This window comes from Gopherus flavomarginatus, chromosome 1 (assembly GCF_025201925.1).
Source record: "Gopherus flavomarginatus isolate rGopFla2 chromosome 1, rGopFla2.mat.asm, whole genome shotgun sequence".
Lineage (NCBI taxonomy): Eukaryota > Metazoa > Chordata > Testudines > Testudinidae > Gopherus > Gopherus flavomarginatus.
Window position 1 is genome coordinate 119,080,613 of NC_066617.1, and position 17,138 is coordinate 119,097,750.

Below are 17,138 nucleotides of genomic sequence, written 5' to 3' on the forward strand. Positions count from 1 at the left end.
TGGTATATTTTGATCAGTTCATATGAAAAAAGGACAAACCCCTTGACTTTAACTCAAGATGGAGTTATGAATTTATAAACTTGTCTGTATTTTAAAAACCCCTTAAAAATTAGAAGGGCAGGAAATTCTATGTTAATTTGAAGTTCTCATATTTTTAAATGTTTATAGTTGTTTAAACTAGAATTTAAGACTAGTATTTCATGGTCTTTTAATGTTTTGTCCATTCAGTGTTCTAATAAGGTTGCTATCCTAATGTTATTGATATAACCATATGACTAACTGTAGTTTAACAAGGATATTTTTGTCTGGGATAAAATCTGTGCTACTGACATTTAAGTGCATTCTAGCATTAATACATTATGGGACAATAAATTGCAATTCAAATGTTAGTTCTGACTCAACAGGAGACTGTAAAAGTGTCATTGTGAGGCTTTATTTTGTCTCTCTCTGATTTCTGTATCAACTGACTTAGGTTACATGTCAAGACATTTTTTCCAAATCCCCCACGAATCTTGGTCTGAGAACTGAGCTAGGTTACACACCTTTCTTACGCATCACCTGTAATAAAAGTTCTGCGAGCTGCATTAGGCCCTCAGTTACTCAAGTGTAATCCCAGTGCCTTCAAATCATGCCTTCGGTGGCATCTGTGAATCTCGGTGCTTTTGATGAGTTTGAATGAGTAACTGTTTGGAATATAGTACACATTTCTGTTGATGCTGCTCAGTATGGCATAGCATGTTGTTTATATGTTAGCGCTACTGGGCGAAAAATAATTAAAAGTTATTTTTGTCACTGAAACAAGGATTTCACTGAGAATAAACTCAGGGACTAGATCTTGTGTTTTTATGATATTTATGAGAAAAGGAGTGCAATGCCAGGATGCTTGCCACGTAGACATAAATCAGATGAGATTGTGCCTGTTTAAGGAGCAAAGTAGTTCAGGCTTGGTTAAAACTCGGGTGAGTGATCAGAGGATACCTGGTGTGTTCTATTTTTGTTGGTTGTGTGTGACAGCAACAGCAGTGTTTAACAAACTGATATTTAGGGCAGTCACTTTTACATAAAAGGGCTCATTCGAGATTACTGCTCACAGAAAATGCCCATTCACCTTTAGTTCAATAGGTAACCTCACTGCTTTTGGATACAAAAGGTCCTTGGTTCAACTTCTTCCCGGAATAGATTTCTCACAAACAATCTTTCATTTGACATTTTCTCACTTGCCTACCTTCTTCTGTTCTGCACCATCTACACTAGATTTTACAGTGTCTGATGTACTCTTGCCAGAATGGTGTTATGTATTTGCTGTTTATTTGTAATGTAATCTTTACCATTAATAAAGTGCATAAAAGTGGTAAGATGAGCAGTCACAGAGTTGCTGTTGCTAGACAATAAAAGTGAGGACTAAAAACTAATCAGCTGAAACCTAAAAAAAGCCTGGGATTTAAAGTCTACACAAGTCTGGAATGCGTAACTTCTACACCAACCTTAACTCTGTCCCTGACGTGCATGCTTTCATTACATGATCACACAGTTGGGGCAAAGACACTCCCCTAGCAAGTATTACATTGCCACACAATTTTTCTTATAATTATAGATGCACATAACTCCAGGGGAAGAGTTCAGGTTACCTTGAGGATTATCATTTCCTATTTTTGTGTAATAAAAACCTAACCTTAATCTTGCACTAATGCATCCTTGCAAAATTGTATTCACTCACTTGCCTGAGGAGAATACTTTCTGACAGACGGAAATAAAATGTATAAGATACCATTGTTTTTTCCTCATCACAGTATGGGGTATCCAGGTAGGTTCTGTGCATGGTCCAGTGTGTTTTAATGACAATTTTCAAAGTTGCAACATGTGTTTTTTGTACGATATATAATGCAAATTTTATAATCCTGCATTCCACAGCAGAAATTAAACGTTATTTTTAACTCACTGTCCCTTCTTTCACAAGGTAAATGATGAATCAGATCATAAATATATGCTGAGCTCTGGCATACAGCAAGCTCCCAAGAGGTCTTAGCATATCCCAATGGCTTTATACAGATGCTCTCAGAGAGATAAAAAAAGTGGTCTTTATTCCCTCCTCTGATTAATAGCACACTTTCCTCCTCTTCAGTACAGAAATAAATCTGACAGGTGTCACCTGCTGGGTTTTTAGTGCGCTGTCAATAAAATTTACTATTGCTGAAGCTGTTGCCATGACTACTCTGTGGCTCAAGATGTGTTCTTCTGCCAGCCTGTTTATCTCATGTAACATTCACAGTGTAAATTCTTCACTCCACAGCTCACTTTACCTTCTCCAGCATTGATCTGCTCCACACTTGTTTCTCAGTACTCAAAAGGTTAAACACACAAGAGGCTGAGTGGGTGAAAGGAGACAGAGCTACCTTTCAAGCTGGCAGTTCTGGGACACCCAGCTGGGACCTTTTTTCTGTTAACCAGTGATCGGAGAAAAAAAGAGCTGGATGACTTGACAGAGAGACTCAAATATTCAGGGAGATACCTCTTAAAAATGCATCTATGCGAATTTAGTGCTGGAGACTATCATCCTCCACCGTGCAGACTCAGAATAGAGTGACAGTGACAGCTGCCTCCATTATATCTCGCAATATGGTTCAACCCTAACCTGGAGTGGCCAGCTACAGCGATGAGAGAGTATTTCACCACGGTGGCCTCAGCTCAAAGGTGGGACACTGTATGAACAGCATCCACTTTAACTGCACATTCTCTTTAAGGATAATGCCCCTCAAGCCATTAGGGTGCTGGGCTATCTGAATACAGACCTCCGTTGACACTTTGGTGCCTCAGAGTCGAATGAGCACCACACTTTGGAGCAACTGCTAAGCATGGATCCTTCATCTGGAAAGGATAATCTAACTGTGAATGGCCCACACAATCAGGATGAAGAAAATGTAAATTACTTTGAACGTATCTTACATTAAAATCTGCACATGCTCTCCAAAGATTGTGTGGGTATCTTATTTCGTTCTGAATGTGATTCAAGGTGTGGCTATTGTTCTACAGAAGTCCAACAATGATTAGGTCCTGGCTAGCTACCTTAGAAACAGTTTTCCCCTCTATTCACAATTGTATTATTTAAGATTATGCAAGGGTACTTTCATTAGCCGTCCCTAGCGTGGCTTGAGACTAATGGGATGTCAGCTTGGAATTTACTTCCTTTATTGATCAGATGCCAAGTATTTTGCCCTTTTGTAGGGATTAATCTGATAATGTTTTAAAATGCTTTGACTGTGAAACATACTACAGAAGTGCTACATATGATTATTACTGCATTTGTGGATGTGTGCATATTAACTTCGTTTATTGCCCAGGGTAGTGATGATGAATCTGTCACAGGAGGAATGTATTTGGTTTGACCTTTGCCAGCAAATTACAGTTATTGTTGTGAAATCTTGGTCCAGGTGCCCAAGGACATCTGAGAGAGATATTTTATAAGTCCAAAAATAATATTTACCTTTTTTTTTTTCAGAGAAAGCTTAAATTAAAAAATACAAATTTAAGTCAACATACAAAAAAGGGAGTGTGACAGAATTCTAAATAAAAAATGGGTGTGGAGGAGGGAGGGAGAAAAGTGTGCACAGATCTGGAGGAGGTGAAATAGCAGCTGAAGCCCGAGATGCCAAAGATAGCACTTGGTTCCATTGACTCCTTTTTCCTTGGGAGGTTTCTGATCCAAGTACTGACCAGGTCCAACTATTCTTAATTTATGTGATCTGATGAAGTCATGGCCAATAATAATATAGCTCCAGGCTAGTGAACTTTGGTTAGTATTTTCAGATCTAATAAGTACTATAAAAGCTACACTTATATTATTATTAGTGTTAATATAAACAATGGCAACATTATTTATTATATCTGAGCAGTGGGCTGGGAGAGGGACAGAGAATATGAACATATCTCAAGTCTACCACATTAAACTGCAGAGAACATTCAACCAAGCCACTGGACAACATCTCAAATAAATAAATTATATCAAAATAAGATCTTGTTGAGAACTTCCTAAAATAATAAACATCGTCATCATTCTAGTAAAGGAAACAGCACAAGACACCAGGTATTTACTCATCCTAGTTCAAACCTGTTCAGAGCTTTTAAGATAAGGATGCCTCAGGACTACTGAAGACTAGTAAGGCTAGATAGTGTCAAATATCCAGTTGCTGCCTCTTCTATTTGCATCTTATGGGACTCCTGTCATTTGCTCACCCCAAAATGCACCCAGGTCCTGATCCTGCAAAGACTTATAAATGTGCTTAATTTTATGTTGTTGAGTAGCCCAGCTGAAGTCAGTTTCACCTGTATAATTGTAGTAGGCAACTAGACACGTAGGGCTACATATGTGTTTCAAGTTAAGCATGCATGTAATTGTATTGTAGGAGCTGGGCTTTAGCCATCAGTTATATCATTACCTGAGTTTACAGTGGCAGTTTTAAGAATGTAAGAACTGTTGCACGGTCAAAGAGTTAACAGTTCAGGAGAGTTCTTGCTGCAATGACAGGGTACGGAACAGCACTCACAGTAAGTAAGAGAGCCACACTATCTGGAGGACGCTGAGGCTGCAAAGGTTCAGCTCATCCCTTATCAAACTGAATTGCTGCTGCAGGAATTACTGAGACACATTTGCCCACATTTGTGGGCACTGAGCCCCTAGCACTCTGGTGTACCATTTTGCAGTTGAAGAAATGACCACACATGCCCGTGGCGTATCCTATTTTACGCTATCCATAGCTATTACTTCAAGCCAAGCTCTCTCAGACACAAAGGCACTCAATCATGGCTAAGTATCTGTCCAACTTGAAGTTTTAAACCAAAAATGGTTTTCAGTTGTCAGAGTGCAAAATAGGCAGAAAAAGCTTTTTGAAAAAAACACTCCCCTCTGACCCCATGTTCTGTTCACCCAAATGACTCAGTTGTTTATAGATGAAATTTTCCAAAAAGTAAATTCCTTTCTGAGCTAAGACTGAGCATGAGAAATTTCAGTACAAGAAATAACTTTTTCAGCACACTATTAAGTGACTCAAAATAGGGGTTCAGAACAGAACCTCTAGTATAAAATACCTCTCTGAAGTGTGGATGAGGCTATCAGCTCTCCAGAAAGGGGAGCCTCAGTAAAGTGAGAGCAAGCAGACACAAGCCTGCTGGGGTAGATACAGGGACATGTGTACAATGTGTGCTAACCTGCTGGGCACGTCCGCTTCTGTTCCTTTGTCTAGTACACTGCTCAGGTTATGCTCTGCCAGGGTCTCCTCAGGAACCTCTTCCAGTTCCTCTTCCTGCTGCAGTGACAGCCGGTAATTTTCCAGCTCAATGCGCTCAGGCGTGCCACGCAGCCTCTTGGCCAGGCTGGGCTCCTCCAATCCATTGACATTAGGACCTAAAGAACAAGTCAGTAAACAAACAATGAATCTGATGAACTGGGTTTCAATATTTGCAAGCAAATTCAGAGAAAGGAGCAGTGGGGTGAGAAAGGGCCAAAGGGGAATAAAGTGAGAGAGGACCTGAGGCCATTACCATATTAGCCCCTGCAGGTTGAATTGGAGAAGGAGCAATACTCCAAAGTGGGCCCTGGTTAATGCTTTTGGCCAAAGGATGCTAACAAAAAGTTACATGTCTTGGTTGAGAGAGGAACAAGAATAATGTAGCTGCAATGGCCAGAGCTGTGTCAGGCCAGGCACAGGGATCCCTATTCAAGAAGGGGCAGTGAAGCCATTGCCATGGGGACTGAAGCATGCACCATTACATAAGGAGTGTCTCATATGTGGGAGACAAAGGGACACTCCTGCCGTAGGAAGTGCCCTGGTGCAAGGCTATCAGGTTCATGACTCAGATGTGTTTTTCTCTGGACTTGACCTGATTTCCTGTCAGTATGTGACAAAACTGGAACTGCAGGAGAAACCTGGATGAACAATTTGTGAGACTGTGGAAGTTGGGGATGATGCTGGATAAGAGGTTCACTGCTTCCCCCTAACCCTAGCAAACTGCAAGGATTGTGCATGGGGCAAAACACTCCATCTCAAAGACAGCAGCTCCAAGGGCTATTCAAAAAGCAGTGCTCAGTGGAAGGACCTACACCTCTGAACCTCGACCAGGTGGGTGAAAACAGGAAAGGTGTGTATGGAAAGACAAGAGACTGGGAATCACAGTCCCAACAATGACAGTCCTGGTATCGTAATACTGATTCTGATGCCTGTTATTGCAGCCATTAGGAACCCCACTAGCAAAGTCATCAAGTGCTTATATCATTAAGCACCAAAGGAAGGCATCAGAGGAGCCAAGAAAATTCCAAACTTAGTGCCACAGGTTAAACACAGCTGCAGCTCAGCACATCTCCATCAATTTCCTATTGATCTCCACAGTAAAAAAGAACTCTGCTGATCGAGATCTAACACTTGTGGGGCTGAATTCCAAAAGTGCCATGTGCTTAGAGCTCCAGTTGAAGCCAATGGGATCTGTGGGTGCTCAGCACCTCTGGAAATCAGGCCTGGGTGGATTAGTGCCTGTTAAACTGCTTCATCAAGCAGAATTGCAGGCAAGTGATATACAAAAGCTTCAACAACAATTATAGCCCTGACCCACCTGAATAGCTCTGCCAATGAACCTCAGTTTGGACCTATAGCATCCTCTGTGGTAACATTCTAGGGGTTTTCCCCCTGGAATCATGCTACATTTGCTGCTGTTTTTGTAATGTAGACAAAGTCCACAATAAACTAGGTTGGGACTACCATGTTTTCACAGGCCCCAAACCACACAGGCCTCCACAGGCAATAGATCAGAGCATTAACCTACATTTCCAAAGATATTTTGTTCTCTACAATTTGCTGCTGCAACAATAGTCTTATGTTGTGTCAGTATTTTTAAAAGATTAATAAAACTGAATAGCGCACTCAGCTAGGATTCACGCTTCATTTCACTCTCTCTGGGATGCCTAGATGGTGATACCACATTGGCCAGAACTATTTCTGTAATCAGTGTTACATTTCCCAACACCGAGTTCACATTATCAGGGGATCTGACCTGGAATGCTGATCTGCCAATCCTGGCTGATGTGAAAGAGAACTGAATTATGGGTAATGGAAGAGTACCAACGTGATAGAGAGCAAATAAAGGGTATAGTAAATCCTCATAAAGAGAGAGATTATCTTCTGCATTAGACTCTTTCACAGATTGCAGTGTATTCCAATTAGGCCCAGCTTCCCCCAATGCACACAGCTGTCACAGGCTGTTTCTGGCTTGCCCTCTCGTTCTGGCCCGCTGTGGGTATCCAGCAATGTATCCATGAAGTTTATAGATTGAAAAAAGGATGAAAGGAAGAAGGGTGAAGAGTCCTTCTCTTGGGGATTTATTTCACTCTTTTTTCTTGAGAGTCTTCAGGTTTTGTTAAGTATCAGAGGGGTAGCTGTGTTAGTCTGGATCTGTAAAAGCAGCAAAGAATCCTGTGGCACCTTATAGACTAACAGACGTTTTGGAGCATGAGCTTCCGTGGGTGAAGTGAGGAAGTGGGTATTCACCCACGAAAGCTCATGCTCCAAAACGTCTGTTAGTCTATAAGGTGCCACAGGATTCTTTGCTGCTTTTACAGGTTTTGTTAGCTTCCTCAGAAGAAAGCAAAAAAAGCCACCGACACTCATTTCTAGAGTCGGATTAATGGACTATGGAAAGGATGGCTTTTTTCATTGCTGGTGTGGGTAGTGTGACAGACCCAGACCAGTGGAGTACAGGAGTCTGGCAGAGGGCAAATATACTGGTCACTGGATGTAGTTTTCTGTTCCCTGAGTGACCAGAGCAGGGGCTGCACTAGAGTAATCAGGAACCTGCTAGAACCAATTAAGGCAGACAGGCTAATGAGAACACCTGACTCCTATTAACCTGCTAAGAGTCAGGTGAGGCTGTTAAGCACCTGACTCTAATTAAGGCCCCTCTAATGCTATAAAAGGGCTCACTCCAGTCAGACGGGGGGAGGGAGGGAGCCAGAGGAAAGGAAGTGCCTGTGAGGAGCTGGGAGCAAGAGGTGCAAGGAGCAGAGAGTGAGAGGGTGTGCTGCTGGAGGACTATGGAGCACAAGCGTTATCAGACACCAGGAGGAAGGTCCTGTGGTGAGGATAAAGAAGGTGTTTGGAGGAGGCCATGGGGAAGTAGCCCTGGGAGTTGTAGCTGTCATGCAGCTGTTACAGGAGGCACTATAGACAGCTGCAATCCACAGGGCCCTGGGCTGGAACCCGGAGTAGAGGGTGGGCCCGGGTTCCCCCCAAACCTCCCAACTCTTGATCAGACACAGGAGGAGTTGACCCAGACTGTGGGTACCACCAGAGGGGAAGATCACTGCGGTTAGCAAATCTGCCAATAAGCACAGGACCCACCAAAGTAGAGGAGGAACTTTGTCACAGTAGAAATAAATTTAGTACGAGCTATAAATATGGGGGGCGAGGGGAGGAACCACACTGACATTTATACAGACTGGTGAAACTCATACTAACCATCTCTCCAACACGTGTGCAGGATAAGAGTCAGCCTTATCCCTCCCACCCCATGACCACATCAGGGACGGTACAGGAAGAATTAAACCAACCCTGCAGCAATACATAGGGATAGACCAGGTGATTCAGTGGCAGTGTCTCCAGAACAAGGCTGATATCGGAAGGATAAAAGCTCTTTTAAACTGTAAGACAAAGGAGTGTGGTTATGCCAAGATAGTTTATGTGCCTGGCAGGTGTTGTGTGCTGGGAGGCTTCGGGAGGAAGGGAGAACATTCTCAGACACACTGCCAATGTAAGACTGATTTTGTTCTTTTTAGCTGTGCAACTCGGGAGCATCATGGGCCAGATTCACCCATTTTCTTTTTTTAAAAAAAACATGCAGTTTGATACAGACCCAACAAGCTCAACTTATTGCCAGCCTCAGCCAGAGACTTCTGTTCTCGATGGGCACACTTTGCACAGAGGATTTGTTTACTGGGCTCCGAAAAGGCGCCGTCTGTCTTCATTGTTTGGGCGAGAGACACTGTCAAGCTCACCACCAAGCACAGATGGAACAGATGCCAACCGATTCCATGCTGTTTGCCTCTTTATGTAGTTAATAACCAGAAGGGCAATAGTTCCAGCTCACAGCTCTCAGAGTGCTATTAACACAAACAGCTTGGCTTACACTGGCTATCCTCCAAAAGCCTAAGTGAAGCGAGAATGGTGAAAGGTGGCTATCGACTCTCATCAGTTGGATTCACAAGGGGCTGAATTACTGAGCAAAGTAGGGAGAAGAACATTTCAATCTGTCTTGGACACTTGCTTCTTGGTGACACCCTCTATCTCACTGAGGGCTGTACCCTTATGGCTCATGATGATGTCAAATTGCTGTTCAAAACATCTGCTCACACACCTGAACAACACTATTCTATAGTCCTGCCAACAGGAGGTACTTGCAGAGAACACTGGTTAACCCCATCTACCATTTTACCTTGTGCCTTTAGTTTTAAGGACACAAGCACACATGCCTCATGTACCAGAGCAGCACAAAGTCAAGCCTGGAAGCTGCTTTGCAAACACAGAAAGGGGCTAACATGACTGAGTATGATGAAACATGAAAAAACTATGTCATTAGTCAAACATCACGAGCCACCTGAGAGCCAAAAACAGTTCATCAAACAAAGAATCCGCTCAAACAGCCACAATGTCTTAAATAGGAAAATGTTATAGTTCTGCATTTTGGAAGGGCCGCTGCCTATGAACAGCCCATAGATCTCAAGGGAACTGTTTTTTCTAACAGGGTAGCCTGCTTAGCTGTGGTGTGAAAGCTGCCAGAGCCCCTATTTATCTCAGTCCTGATGCAGCCTGCTTCTTGCAACGGAACACAAGGCCAGAGATAACATTCCTGTGCTGAAGTGCCCCTTGCCCTGCTCCCCTGCATAATATATTTCCTCTCCATCCCCATTTTAGAAACAAAGGTAGTTACAACTAGGGCTTGAGAAGCTCCTCTGAAAGCTTTCCCCTCCTGAGAGACAATTCAGTCCCTCCCCATTCTCCACTGCCTTTCTCCTCCACCTAGTAAAAACCAAACCACATTTAGTCCCACAAGCTTGATAAAACGTTGTCGGGGTAACCCCTCAGGCAGTACCTGCTGAGGGGTGAAGAGACAGGTGAGTGTGAGAAAAACAACTCCTTTCCAAAGCAGAACCACCCTCCTCTTGTCTATCTCTTTTCCCCATTACACCAAGCCAACATTACCATGGGGCCTTCTTTTTCATTAATCATGTAATGCCACCATTTCCCCTCCTTCCCTATGTCTGTCTTGTTTGTTTAGATTGTAAGTTCTTCAGGGCAGAGGCTGTCAATCCAATCTGTGCAGTGCTTGGCACCATGGGGTGCCTAATCTCAGTTGAGGCCTCTACGAGCTACTGTAATACAAATAAGGGAGCCTGCTGTGATGCATATGCACAAAGAGGAAAACAGTTACTTCCCTGCGTACTGTAACTTTTGTTCTTCGAGGTGTGGGTACAATCACGTATTCCACTCAAGTGTGGGTGTGCCCAATGCACCAAAGCAAAAGAATTTTGTTTAGCAGTACCTGAGAGATGATGGTTGCACCCTTCAGCCCCACTGTCCTTCCCATGACTATATAATGATGGTGCCACTCCAACCCAGTTCCTTCGCACCAAAATTCAAGGCTAATGACTCCGATGCAGAAGGGACACAGGGCAGGTTGTGGAATACATGTCTGAACCCACATCTTGAAGAACCACAGTTACAGAATAGATAACTGCTTTTTTTTCCTTATGTGTCTTTGCAGACATGTATTCCACTCAGGTGACTCACAAGCAGTAACTGAAGAAGGAGAGGCTCAGAGTCTACTTAAAAGTGAGCTGCAGAGTTTTCAGTCATAATAGCATAATGTTTGGTAAAAGTATGCTTGGAAAACAGGCAGCTGCTCTGCAAAAGTCTAATATAGAAACATCACTGAGGCATGCGACCGAAGCCGCTTGGATCCTTGTTGTATAAGCCACCAGTCTTTATGAAGGTGTAGACTGAGCTACTCCATATGCCATTGTCATGGTAGTAATCCACATGGAGATCATCTGCATGGAAACCTGACCCGTCACCTGATCTGTATATGAGGCAAAGTTGAGGGGAATAATGAAATGGTTTAGTCCTCTCCAAGTAGAACACCAAACAGCATCTCACATCCAATGTATGAAGGTGCTCCTCTTCCGTATTCAAATGTGGTTTAGGAAAGAATACAAGTAAGTATAGAGTTTGGTTAAGGTTAAATCACTTTAGACAAAAAAAATTTATGTGGCCTTAGGTTGACTTTATTCTTGAAAAAGTACATATATTGAGGTCCTGCCATGAGAGCCTGCAACTCACCCACACTCCTTCTAGAAGTTACCAAGCGCTCAAATGGATGATCCATGAGGGCGGCCAGCACCATATTAAGGTCCCACAATGGTGCTGTTTCTATAACAGAGGGAAGAGACAGACAACTCCTTTTAAAAATTTAATCACCAGGAAGTCAGAAAAAATGGGACTTTCATTGAATTGGTGGATGGAACACAGATATTGCTGCTAAGTGGACTCTCAAAGACCTAAGAGACAGACCTGAGGACTTTAGGTGTAACAGATAATCCAAAATGTCCTGAATAGTCCGGGAGCATAATATAGTAAAACCTTATTCTAGGGCCAGGTCAGTGATAGAAAGGAAAAGGTGGTGTCATTTGATCTCTAGAAAACTACAGAATCATAATTTCAAGGGTGTAACCCTTTGCAGTGTGGCAAGGGGGACTGACTCCTCCCCGCTCCCATCTCCAAGTCCTCTGCCTGGAGGAAATTTTGATAATACAATGTTGTCAGAAATGGGTTGAGTTGGGTATTATTCGAAAGCCCTTTATCCCATTACTACAATAGTACCAAACATGACAAACCTAGAACAATTACGTAGATATATATTCAAGAAAATATTTCAAAATCAAGGTTTTTTAAAAGTATACTTTAACATAGGGATACACTGTTTACATTCAAAAAAAAAAAAAAGAAGACACTGATCTTTGGAAATCCTAGGGAAGTTATCCTTGACATGTGGGACTGAAAACATTTATTCAAATTCATCATCAGTATCGTGTCCGTGTAGTGCAACACTGCTAGACACATTGTCATACTGATCCTTGTCTGTGCCGCAGTCACACATTTCCATACAACGCAGGTTGCTGGCCAAACATTTGAAGAGTGGGGAGCATCTGGTCTTTGCACATGAGCAAGTGATTACCTGTAGGACTGATCTGGGAGCACACAGCATTTCACATATAACTGGTATGATCAGTCCATCCTCCAAGATCCATCCATGTCTGGTAGGGGAAGGTAATTTTGGATGCACTCGATCATCCCATTGCCTGATAATTTGCCGTCTTGATAGCAGGTATGAATGCACTGCCCATGTTGGTGACAATTTTTCTCTGTACGTCTGCTTCTCAGAAAACATCTACCAATGTAGCTCAGCAAGTGTCGTAATGCTGATCTTCAAGTGGTAAACTTGACAAGTGAACACCTCTAGTGCATTTATGACCTCATCAGTGACTGAATCAGCCATTCCAAGCATCTTCAAAGTGATGAGTCAGTCTTTGGAGGTAAGATGATTTGTTTTTTTCAAGCCAACTTTCCAGCAGTGTCAGATCCTGAAAGGGCACAGAAACCTAGCCATGTGGTGGCTTTTAATGATCTGAGTAACAGGAACACATCTCTAGGGGACATACAGCAATTCTGTTCCATAGAAGCAGGCACAAAAACAGAATCTTGAGGAAGTCTTTGGAAGTATCTCACAGAAAGCACTAGAATACCTTTGTCCCGTGCAAAAATACCGAGTTTAGTAGCACCTGCCTCTGTAGCACTGATGGCAGACAAGATCATTTTAGTGCAACTCTCCTCATGAGAACTATGAAGAAACTCCAATGAATGGTGTGAGGCAGCAGCTTCATTACACCATGAGATAACATTTTTGAGCAATTCTTTGCAGGCTGAAGTGTTTTTCTTGCATTGTATGTGGTTAATTCATCCTTTGTGCAAGTATGAGACAGTAGTTTCTTCACTGTGACATTGAAGATGTCTGTGGAGTACATAATTTTTGTACTGTGCATGTGAAATACCATGAAGTCTCTTCTTTCTGGTAATATTTTTAATTGATCCCTCTGTGTACATGGTCAAGCCCAAGGTGGACTTGGTCATACATCCAGTATTTTCTTTGTAGCCTATAATGAAGTGTTCTGCCATCTCAGCAGGTGTTAACAGTTTCTGGTTTGTTAAGAGCTTGTACCTCAGTCACTCCATCTATGATTGCTATGCTGAAATGTCTCTGCTGGCATAAGGTACCAGTTACGTTGTCAGCAGGTGCTGGCTTAAGAAGCACTAGTTTGCTTTTCGCTTGGCACACATGCATTGTTCCATAACATTCTAACGTCAATCGTGGTACCACAGAGAACTTGTACTTTCCCCAAAGAGTTACGTAGATCAACATCATGCTGAGATATAGACATGATCAGGAGACAAGCAAACAATGACTTATCTGTGGTTAACTCTGTAACAGTCTCTGTCACCTTAGCTGTGATTGTCATCTTTGCATTTGAGCACAGCTTTAGTCTGCTCTTCATGACTGAAGCCAATAGACTGATGGAGCCTTGGATTATTCTTTGGGTTTTGAAGGCTTCATAGCAGCTGCAAACCGAGTCTTCACATTACTGTTGACATCAGTGCTTTCTTCCACTTTTGATAGCACCATATCTTTTGCAGCTTTTAAAGATATGTGCTGTGATTCATTTCTATGGATCTGTCCATATCCCATAGTTCTTCTTCAATAAGTGCTTTAAGAGCCTTTCTGCTAAGCAACTGTTCCTCTTCAACTTCATTCAAAGCACCTATTTCTCTGTACTTAGCCTCTATATCAGCCATCACCACCACTTTCCCATCCATTAGAGCCACCTCTGCGAGGCAATTTATGAACTCCTGTTGAGTTGCAGTTTTCAGTAAAAAAATCAGTACTTGTTTCTGTTGTGTTTACTGTTTGATGCAATACATTACATACATTTTTGGTACAGCATTTGATGTGGTATGCAATGTTGTATGTGTGGGCATCTTTTGGGTCAATGAACCCACTTCATTTTCTCGCTGAGCGTGACTGTTTCTCATCTGTCTCATGTGTTGAAACTGTGCTTAAGCTAGAAGCCCTTGGGCTTCCGGCTTACCACAGAAGAAGCAGGTGTTCGTCTCAAAACGCAAGCCATGGGACTTAGTATAAGGCGAGTCTTGCTCACAGCTGGCAGTTCCTGCATCTTCAGCTTCTTTCTGATGCTTCCTTTTCAACCTTTCCAAATTCAGTTTATCCATGTAAGGTCCCCCTGCGTGTTGGGTTTAACCAGGTCCTCCAAGGTGGTATGCTCCAGAGATTCAGCTACCAGTCGGTACTCTTTGTCTCCCCATTGATGCCTAAAACTGATCAAGACCAAAGTAAAAATAATTTTTTTGTAATAAATTACTTTGGGATTTTAATTAATTATGTTACATTATTATGTGCATACCATTTGCAGATGAATTCCATTAATTTCTCGTTGGATGCTGAAGTCTTAACCACTGCCTTATTATAACTCCTTTGGCACAATAAACAAAGCTGATAATACCACTTAACAGCTTTTTTTTTTTTGCCAATGATGGCAAATTAGCTTGAAGCACTCCTTCCATTTACAGTAATCTGTAACGCTAAAAAAAAAATCAATCAGGTATCACATTCTGGGTATATGGTGTCAGTCGAGGGCCACAATTTAACTTTTGAGGGTTGCATGTTTGACGTGCCAGTATTAAAGTATAATTTTAAAAGTTGAATTTTAAACATGTACAGTTCCCCCCTTACAGGTACATTTACTTCATTGTTCTGGTTGGAGAAAATAATTTTGAATGACCCAACTCAACCCATTTCAAGCAACACTGTATTATCAAAATTTCCACCAATCAGAAGACCCAGAGCCAGAAGTTGGGGTGTGGGAGGAAAGCAACTCCCCCTACCCCACGTCACAGAGGATGACACCATTGAAATGATGATACTGGAGATCTTTACAAATCAAATGACACCTCTATTACCCTTTCTATCATTAACTTGAGTATGGGATTACATATGCTCTCAGACAAGAATCCATGTTAGCCATGACTGGATTCCACTGGCTAGAGACCAAACAGAAAAACAATTCCCATTGGCCAAATACGTAGTCCCTAGTAGAGAAATGTCTACTGTTAAGTAAGACTGCACTGCTTTCAAGCAGTGTTCTTCCTCCTCATCTAACCATGCGGCATCCACACCAAGAGATGCAGACTGCTCTGTACTGCATACCAAATCTGAACATAGAGTTGTGTCAGAAGATCTGGAAAGAGGGACAAGAGGTTTGGGTGGTTGAACGGATAGGTTGAGAGGGTCCAAGAACCAACACTGTCTTTGGCAAATCTGCATGGTAAGTATCAGTATGGCACTATCTAATTTCAGTTTTAGGATAATGTGAGGAATTAAAGGGAACAGAGGGAAAAGCATACATCAGCTCTGGTGCCAAATTCAAATGGAAAGTGTAGGACAGAGCCCTGCTCCTGAACAAAACTGACTGCATTTCCTGTTGTCTTTTCTTGCAAACAGGTTCATCGCTGGAATGTCCCAATCTCTGAAGATGGATTCAAGATGCTGTTATTCAGGGACCATTTGTTATTCTGGAAGAAAACTCTGCTGAAGTGTTCAGCTAACTGGTTCTGAACACTGGGCAAGTGTGTCACTGTGGAGGTAATGTCCTCCTTGATATAAAAGTGTCAACATTTTATTGCCGCCTGGAAAAGCTGGTTGGAAAAAGCCCCTCGTTGCTTGTTCACATAATACATTGTGGAGGTATTGTCAAACAGAATGTGAACTGCTGTGACCTGGATCTGAGACCCAGAAGGTCTGGCATGCATTGTAAATGGTTTGAAGTTCCAGAACGTTAATATGAATGGAAACTTCCCAGTCTGTCCACAGACCCTGAACTTTTAATGTCCGCAGACGAGCTCCTTAGCACATTGTGAAGGCATCAGTAACTAGAGTCCTGATTGGAGCAGGATGGGCAAAAGGAACACTCTGGCAAACATCGATCTGATTTGTTTAGAACTGCAGGGAGTTCGGGATCTTCAGTGGTACCTGTACTACACTGTCCATTGATTGATGATTTGGGACATAGACTAGTTTCAACAAACCCTGAAGAGGGCACAAACTCGCATACTGGACTATGTTAAATGCATGCCACCATATGGCTTAAAGTATCAGGAAGTAGCAATGTTAGTCTGTATCCACAAAAACTACAAGGAGTCCAGTTGCACCTTAAAGACTAACAGATTTATTTGGGCATAAGCTTTCGTGGGTAAAAAACCTCAGTCATACACAGATTATAGCTCATGGGTGAGACTGGAGGGATAGACATAGGCAACAAATTCCCTAAAATATCTCAATTGGCAGCCAAGCCCCTGAACCTGTGGTCTAGTAGTGCCTCAATTAACTCTATTTTTTGAATTGGTATTAGAGTTGACTTTCCTTTGTTCAAAATCAGACTCAGCTGATCAAAAAGACAAAGTGTGAACCGGATGTGGCCGAGAACCTGGTCTTTGGATTTGCCACACAGTAACCAATTGTCCATAAAAAGAAAGACATGCATTCTCATTTTCCTGAGACAGACTGTCACTATAGTCACATTGTGGGGCTGAGAACAGTAAGGGAAGGATTGTAGCTAAGATTGCCATGTGGAATCTCATGTACCTGGTGTATTTTTTGAGACCACAGAGACTGAGGATAGGTCTCATCCCTTCCTTGGGCTTGAGAACCAGGAAATAACATGAGTAGAATCCCTTTCTCCAGCGTTGAGGAGGAACTTTCTCTATGGCTCCCAGCACATAAAAAGAGACTGGACCTGCTGAAGAAGCAGTGACTCACAAAAGGGGTAAGAGACTGAGTACAGGGATGGGAGCGGGGAAATGGATAGAAATTGGATGGCATAACCTCATCTCACAAGTGCTTCTCAGGCACTGTAGAAAGGAGACAGCTCGTCCCCGAATTGTGGTGACATGTCCACAACTGATATGCTGCTCCCA

The 17,138-nt window shown here is 42.4% G+C and overlaps 1 protein-coding gene across 1 annotated transcript in view; it reads right to left on the bottom strand.

Moving 5' to 3' along the window:
* The window catches only part of MICAL3 (microtubule associated monooxygenase, calponin and LIM domain containing 3), a 171,057-nt gene that overhangs the window by 62,602 nt on the left and 91,317 nt on the right, over nucleotides 1-17,138 (bottom strand). The window contains exon 26 of the mRNA XM_050920677.1: nucleotides 5,203-5,398. Within this exon, the coding sequence (XP_050776634.1) occupies nucleotides 5,203-5,398 (196 nt within the window). The remainder of the gene's footprint in view (nucleotides 1-5,202; nucleotides 5,399-17,138) is intronic.